This window comes from Montipora capricornis, chromosome 10 (genome assembly GCF_036669925.1).
Source record: "Montipora capricornis isolate CH-2021 chromosome 10, ASM3666992v2, whole genome shotgun sequence".
Classification (NCBI taxonomy): Eukaryota; Metazoa; Cnidaria; class Anthozoa; order Scleractinia; family Acroporidae; genus Montipora; species Montipora capricornis.
In genome coordinates, this window is record NC_090892.1 from 39,196,264 (window position 1) to 39,203,763 (window position 7,500).

Here is a 7,500-nt window from a genome sequence, read left to right on the forward strand (position 1 = left end):
TCCGACCGACCGACCTACCCAATATCAGGAAACGCATTCGACGCTAAACGAAAAAAAAGGGGGGGATGGCCTTATCCTGCTTGGCAGAGATTTCGTTGATCTTACTCTCTGCACTGATTGATCGATGTTGTGTTTCTTTACGCATGAACGACATGATGTCAATGCAACGCCACTTCCACTCTTCCTCTATTGCTAGGTGTCAAAATTCAAACTGGTTATAGCGGGTGAAGAGATCCGTGCAAAGGTTTCCCTTCCGTCCATCAAAGAAACCTGAAATAAGCAGGGCAGTTTTGGCTCAGAACAACCATGGTACTTTAATTTGTCTGATTCTTGCAATACATGTTATGCAGTAGAGAGGTTATTATAAAACGTCGTAATCAATGTGAACCGAAAAATGCTTCTTGATAGAAATGGCGACAGAAACAGTTTAGACAGAAACTCTTAATTCAATACCATTACTTACACCCGTATGAGAAACTTCAGTTACTCGTCATCTTAATTAGATTTATCCCAATCAATTTCACGCCCACCCAACAAAGTCAGTTTCCGTATCTAGACATCGATTGGCCGCTTTTTTTTTCGATTCAGGAGTATTCGGCCGACCGAGTGGAGTTTTGTAAAATTTGTCACCTCGTCGGAATCAAATTAATTGCTTGTCCCTGTAAGAGAGCTACATTTGTAATGACTAGTTTTCTATGAGTCACTGTAACAATTTTAAGATTTAGTTAGAAATGTTAGTCATTAATTGATCATGTTTTTCTTCTTCTCATTCTTCTTCTTCTTCTTCTTCTTCTTCTTCTGCTTTTCCTTCTTCTTCTTCTTCGTTTTTTCTTCTTCTTCTTTTTCTTCTTTTCTTCTTCTTCTTCTTTTTTTCTTCTTTTTCTTCTTCTTCTTCTTCGTCTTCTTCTTCTCCGTCTTCTTCTTGATATTTTTGTACTTTTCTCGGCATATTAGCATGTATAGCTAGGGGCCTAATCAGCCTCATCAACCCGAGTTGAAATAAAGTTACCTACCTACCTTCCCCGTTTTTGAAGTAGAACTGTGTTTCTTTCTTAACCAGAGGCATCAATTAGCGCATTTTTTAAGGGCTATACAATTGGCCATATCCAAGTTGCTGTTTGCCTCGGTTTTGAAGTGAGTCTTGGTGCTCAACTATTGTAAGGAAAATGAGTTTGATTTGCATAAGAATACGCAACTCGTTTCCATTTGAATGGTTGGTGCACCAGGACTCGCTTTGAAACTGAGACATGCAGCAACTTGGAAATGGGCTATTGTGCCTTTGTGAAACTGATTCTGTCAGAGTTATTAAATAACTTATTTTACTTTATAATAACATGGGTGGCAAATAACTGGTTATAATTTTGGCGCGAAATTTCAGCGTTTATTTACTATGTTGCCATGGCAACTTTTCCTTCAGTGCCAAAATGGCGTCCAGGTTTGAAAATTAAGGAGTAAATTGCCACCCATAATATTAATAGCTTATCAAATGGTATACTCGTGAAATTAGGGAATAATTTCGCTTGCATTTTGTCCAAAATCAAATAATTTCCCTCGCCTTAAGACTTAAAAACAAAACGCGCGTGAAATTATTCCCTAAAGGCTCGGAAAATTATTTGATTTTGGACAAACGCGCGTGAAATTATTCCCTAAATTTGATTACCCATGCAAACACTCTATTTCTAGGAATAGCCCAATTTCAATATATTAAAATTCAGTCCTAAACAAAAGGCGTCATCTCGAAGCTCTGGGGAGTAGACTCATACAAATCCTTATTTTTATTCCCCAGAGCTTCGAAATCAAGTCCATTGTTTTAAGTTGAATTTTAAAATATCGAAATTGGTCTATTCATGAACCATGTAAACTTGGGCTTAATTATTCAGTGGGTGAATATTCTAGTTAGTTGTGTCACCAGCGCTCTTTCCGAAGCGGGACAGTTTGGTCGATAGTCCATCTATGTTTTGTTGTTGTCCTGTAGTCCAATGAGACAAACTCGCATGTTCGCAAACCAACTTCGATTTTGAAGGACACAAAAACAAAATCCAATTTTGAAAAATAACATAAATGAAGAACAAATCCCGATCATTCGAAAATGACAGGACAAGAGAATAACAACAAATGTTGAATCATTAGGTGACCACATTTACAACCTTTGGCAGAAAAGAACTACATTCCGGGAAATTTGAGTACGATTGTTTACTAGCTGCCACGAGCAAAAGTTGTAGTTATTCGTGCGTCTCAGACATTCTGGAACAAAGTTCAGGGTGGTCTTTCATATACTGGATCCGAAATAATTAATGTCCATAAAACAAAAATCAAAGCGAACATAACAATACGTAATTAGTGAGGCAAGGCCTAACATAATCGGAATGACAATGTTTCTTTTGTCCTCCGCCATTTTTGTCTGGTTTATGAAAGTCTACCTAAAGTTCATGTCTATCAACTGCTGTTTTGTCGTGATTTGAAGTGACAATGAGTTTATCAGGTAATTAAAATTGACCACCAGTAAAGACATTTGGAAGTTCCGCCATGAGTCAGATCCGGCCCGTGAAGCGATTTTGCTGTGGGCGTCTTTTTCATTAAATTGGTAAACGCAGGAAACCCATTCAAAGTCATTAAACGTCATGTTGCTTAGTTACCTAATGTTGGGTGTAATTTGGATTTGATTGTTGTAACCCATACGCACCAAATCGACACACTACTCTCTTGTCAAGCTTTATGAATTCCATACACGGAACGATCATGAACTGGCAAGAAAATCGGTCTGCCCAGGGGTTAGAGACCGGCTCCAGTGAAGCTTGATAGAGCTTTGACAAATATCTGTAAGGCTGTCACTGTACGGTTGCACTTGTCCAGGGCTCTCGTCGGCGATTTGTTATCTTTCCTTTATTTTTCTTTTTTTGTTTTTGTTTTCAAAGGAAATGAAAAATCAAAACCAGTGCGACCGAGCCATTAGCCAGAATGCAAACTATAGAGAAATATCGAGACTTTATGACCATTTACAAACTCATAACATTATTCAGCCCCGAAAAAAGAAGTCAGATGCTTACTGTTACTAAGTTTATAATTAATCAAAGGAAAGAATAGGAAAGAATATACGCAAGGCTGAAATTCTCGGGTTTACTTTGGTTTGAAAACTTAAAAAAACTACACAGTTGTTTTGAAAATACCGGCTGACTGAAGATCAAGACATCTTGTTTTTCATAACATTGCTAACAGTTTTTCAGTTTATCATCTACAAAAACAGGCAATAAATTCGGCATGATAGCAAACTCTCATACCACGTTTTTTCATTCCTGGAAAATCTGTCAGTGATGAAAATGGCTCAGTCTTCGTTGAATAAAATGGTACGTGACGAATTCTCTCAACTTTTGACTTCGCAAAAGTCCATGCACCATTAATCGAGAGCACACTTCAAGGCAATCTTACACGTTAGCAAATGATGCCTTTGGGTCTCTGCGCCGTTTTTCATTGCACTAAGCCAGAACAAATAGAAATTTGTCACCAGACTGAGATCCCTGACAGAAAAACGTTCACCGCTTCCTCCTCGCTTCACTAAATACTGTCAAGGTGACCTTAACTAAATCTTGCCGTTATAAGAGGGTAACAACCGAGAACTATAAAAGATTCAAACACAATTCGAAAGAGCATATTTAATATGCGGCTAGGGAGTATTCCGTGGCTGCATGCCAAGGTCAACATAAAAATACTCGATCAATATCTCTATGCGGTATATGAAAAATTCAGCTCTGCCATTTAAATAGTAAATTGAAATTTAAACGATTTTAAAGTTATAAAAGCCTACATTCAGATAGATGTACCCTCGTCGTCTTGATGAAACAATCCAAAATTGCACAAGAGAGTCCACCTTACGAACAAAGCCATTTTTAAATTCAAGGCTGAGCAATAAATGAAATGAGAGATTATTTTTCCTTACCGTGTACATCTAATGTTAAACCTGTGTTTAGCTGTGTAGCTTGTGAATTCACAAAGCTGTATTCATTTTTAAAAGCACTATGTGACTCGGAATTTGACAAATCATCTTTGTTGCGATTTGAGGGAAGTACAGATGCGAATATTGTTATCGGCCTTTGAAACATAACAGAGGTCGCCACAGTTGGTGCTTCCGGCTCATGCCGAGGAATACGTTGATTTCTTCATGCTTTAACTAAGGAAGGTTGCGCCTTGCTTCGTTGTCAATCACATATTTAGGATGAACCACAAATTTGCTAGAAAGAAACTGGAGAACAAGATGAAAACAACAACAGCGTTACGATATCTTGGCAGCTGGCCATCTGGAAAGTAAATATTAGCTGTATGTCAGCAGCAAAAATAGCTCTTTTAAATCAAAAATTATTTCTCTTTGGCGACTTATTTTCAAACCGGTAATTTTACAGTGACAGAGTCGTCCCAGAGATTGAAAACAAGCTCATTACTGGTGTAAATGTGTTTACATATCATTATGAAGGAGACACCTTAGGGGCGCTCGTTGTTGAGTGCCTGTGACATTTGAGCTAAGGTTGACTGCATGAATGCGATAAGTGTTCTAAAAAAAGAGCACTTTTTGCTTGTTGTTATTAATTTTACGTGTAGCCTAACCGCATAGTTAATATTTATAAGCAGTCATTGATCCAGAAAACCACCGCAACAAAACCTGAGCCTGATACGGCTGATGTTGGCTATGTTTTGTTCCGAAAGCCAAGTTTGGTGGTGGCTTGTGGTTTTCTAAAACAGATGATAACTGGTAATCGCTTTTCTTGCAAAGACTGCGCACTTTCATACTTTAATGTTCGAAGATTTTTGAGGAGATTTGGGATCGATGAAAATCAGATATGACTAACTTTTAACACCGAAAGATCAGAGTGGCAATTTCCATCGGTGATTGGAATATGGTCGAAAGCATTTTCGGAGGCAAGGCCACATACCCGTCAGGATGCTATGAAAGAAACCTCTTTCAGACTTCGCTGGTCGAAGGGAGGCTCTCTTTGCATTCAACTCATTTGAAAACGATTTCAGAAACTGGTGATGATAGCGCTTCGCTCGATGGTGCTAGCAATGAGCCCAAATTCCAAAATGTCGTCAACGGAGGACAAAGTAGCTTCCGTCGACCTCGAACGAAGTCGTTGCCTGCGATTTACCGGGACGGTTCGTACCTTAGAATAAAGTCATCTACAATCGCGGCTGTCTCCTGCCAGAAGCGAAGATATTCCGAGCCAGCTGTTCTCGCAGCAGAACAAATTATTCACCGCTTAGCACGACGTTCGAGTAACAATTCAAGCTTCAGTGATGAAAGTGAAAGTGGATCCTGTAAACGATCCTCCGCACAAAGTATTGATTGTGGTTGCACCACAAGGCGTGAAAGCACAAGGAAAGATTTGTCAACGCCCAGAAGACATTCGGATCCTATGTGCTATGTAACGGAACATACAACAAAATCGGGATTGCCGATGGCGCGACGAGAAAAGTCGAGAAACAAGGTGCTACCTGAGGAGGCAATGAAAAGCCATACAGCATCGCAACTGCAAGCGAATGATGCCGGGAATGGTGTAAGGTTTGCTCGGAGGCGAAAGTCCTCCCTTGTGCCGGTGCCATTCAATTCCCCAGTTAACAGCACCCGGAAACCGAGAGATAGTAAAACGTTTCCTCGACCCGAGTCGTTCCCGCCTAGTAAAAGAGAAAGCAAACGACATTACAGTCTTCCGTCCTTGAACTTGAAACATGCGAGCACGTTCTTGAAGAGCGAACGTGACAACACTTGGGAAATCGGCTATGACTGGAGTAATAACCTCCAAATGGATGAACAACAGACGTGTGAAAGCGAAGAGGAAAACAAAGATTTGGAGGACAAATACGCTGGAAACGAGGACATTTTAGTGCAGTGGATGAAATTTTTTGGATAACGTGCTTTTTTGCGGAAAAAAATACTCTCACAAGGCAACGCGAAATTGCCTTTGTTATGGTGCCATGGTTTCGTCGAGCCATAACAAACCAATAACACGAACTGTTTGTTTTACAATAAATGATTGAAACTGAGAAGGCATTTCCGACAATTTTATTGTCTTGTTTAGCAATAAATTTAGAGACCATTAAAACTTGTTTGTACTGGAGCAGTAAATTCTTTTTTTTCTCAACTCAAAATTGATTTGAGGATAAGATAATACAGAAAAGAGTTTTTTTTTAAATGACTGTTTCAATTTCGTATGAAATGATAACAGTTCTTCTTTCCCACGCAATGGTCGGAATTTTTTCGCCGCTCGTGGTAAATATGAAGAAAACTTGTTCCAGTCATACAAGAAATGTTACAAACACCTGCTACTTCATCTTATACTCGGCATATAATTAGCTTTACTAAACGTTCTGAACTTGTGTGACCAAAGCTAGTTTAGGATCCGGCTAGGGAAATCCTATAAGAGAAAAAAGCTTTTTCTCGGCATGGATGGATGGTATGGAAAGTGGAAAAAAATGTATTTAAATATAACACTGATGTGCAGCTTGTCGAAACAAACCTAGGGGCATATTACCTTTAAAAATATCTCCGACACAATCACCTGTCATTCCAGAGTCAAAAAAAGATAAGCACCATGCAACTATTATGAATACATTTTGCCCACATCATCAATCAATTCTTAATAGTTTGGCTGAAAATTTTATTGCTCTTTTTGCAGCCATCTTGGTCTCTTGAAACAATACTAAATCTTTGAGACAGAAACAACAGAGTCCATAAATACTAATCCTATTGTTTTTCTCGCAGATCACAAAAAAACTCTTACTTAATGAACAAGAATTAATTATGGTCTTCACTTTTGTAGATTTTCCATAGATCGGACTGATTCTATTTCCAAAACGCCATAAAAAAAAATACCAAGATGCCGATTACTGTTGCCTTAGTTTCGAATCCAATTGCTCTAATTAAAAAGTCACAGCGAAATCAAGAAATCCGTTTGATTTTTCAGCCCTAGTACAGTATACGCCTTTGTGCTTTTTGCGGTTGGGTTATCCTATAAATTTGTCCTTACTATTTTGCATCGAAGCCACATAACTGTTTTTCATGATTTGTATATTTTTCTTGTCATTTCGTTTTAAGAATTATACGCCGATTTAAAACAAAACCGTTTTTTTTTACATTGAGAACTTTTGGCTACCCAGTTTACAGTGAAAGAAGATCGCTTGTGTCTCAAATTAGAAATTCGCATTATTACTGTTGTCAATTAGTCATAGAGCGGTTTTCAATTGAGTGTCGAAAAACAAATACCAAAGTAATTATTTCGACCAATCACAACTGGCGCAAACAGCACATAGAACCAATCCAAATTCGTAGCAATTCCGTGCAACTCGATCAAAGCGCCGGGAAAATCGCTCAAAAAAAGGAAATTTCCCGGCGCCTGTCAAACATGAGCCGAGAAATTTATTCGCTGTTGGAAACCGCAGAATTATGCAAAAGAGATCAACAAAATCTCGTCGTGTCGTTGAAGTGGTTTGGTTTACCAGTGTTAGGCCTCTTTC

At 38.7% G+C, this 7,500-nt stretch overlaps 1 protein-coding gene across 1 annotated transcript; it reads left to right on the forward strand.

The window, feature by feature from the left end:
- The first annotated feature begins 2,876 nt into the window (after window positions 1–2,876).
- On the forward strand, window positions 2,877–6,089 carry LOC138022466 (uncharacterized). The gene has a single exon (XM_068869602.1). The coding sequence runs from the start codon at window positions 4,887–4,889 to the stop codon at window positions 5,895–5,897; it is 1,011 nt and encodes a 336-aa protein (XP_068725703.1). The 5' UTR covers window positions 2,877–4,886; the 3' UTR covers window positions 5,898–6,089.
- Window positions 6,090–7,500: the final 1,411 nt, after the last annotated feature.

Bases quoted from the DNA above. Each gene is read 5' to 3' on its own strand.
- LOC138022466 (XM_068869602.1), top strand. From the start codon at position 4,887: ATGGTCGAAAGCATTTTCGGAGGCAAGGCCACATACCCGTCAGGATGC.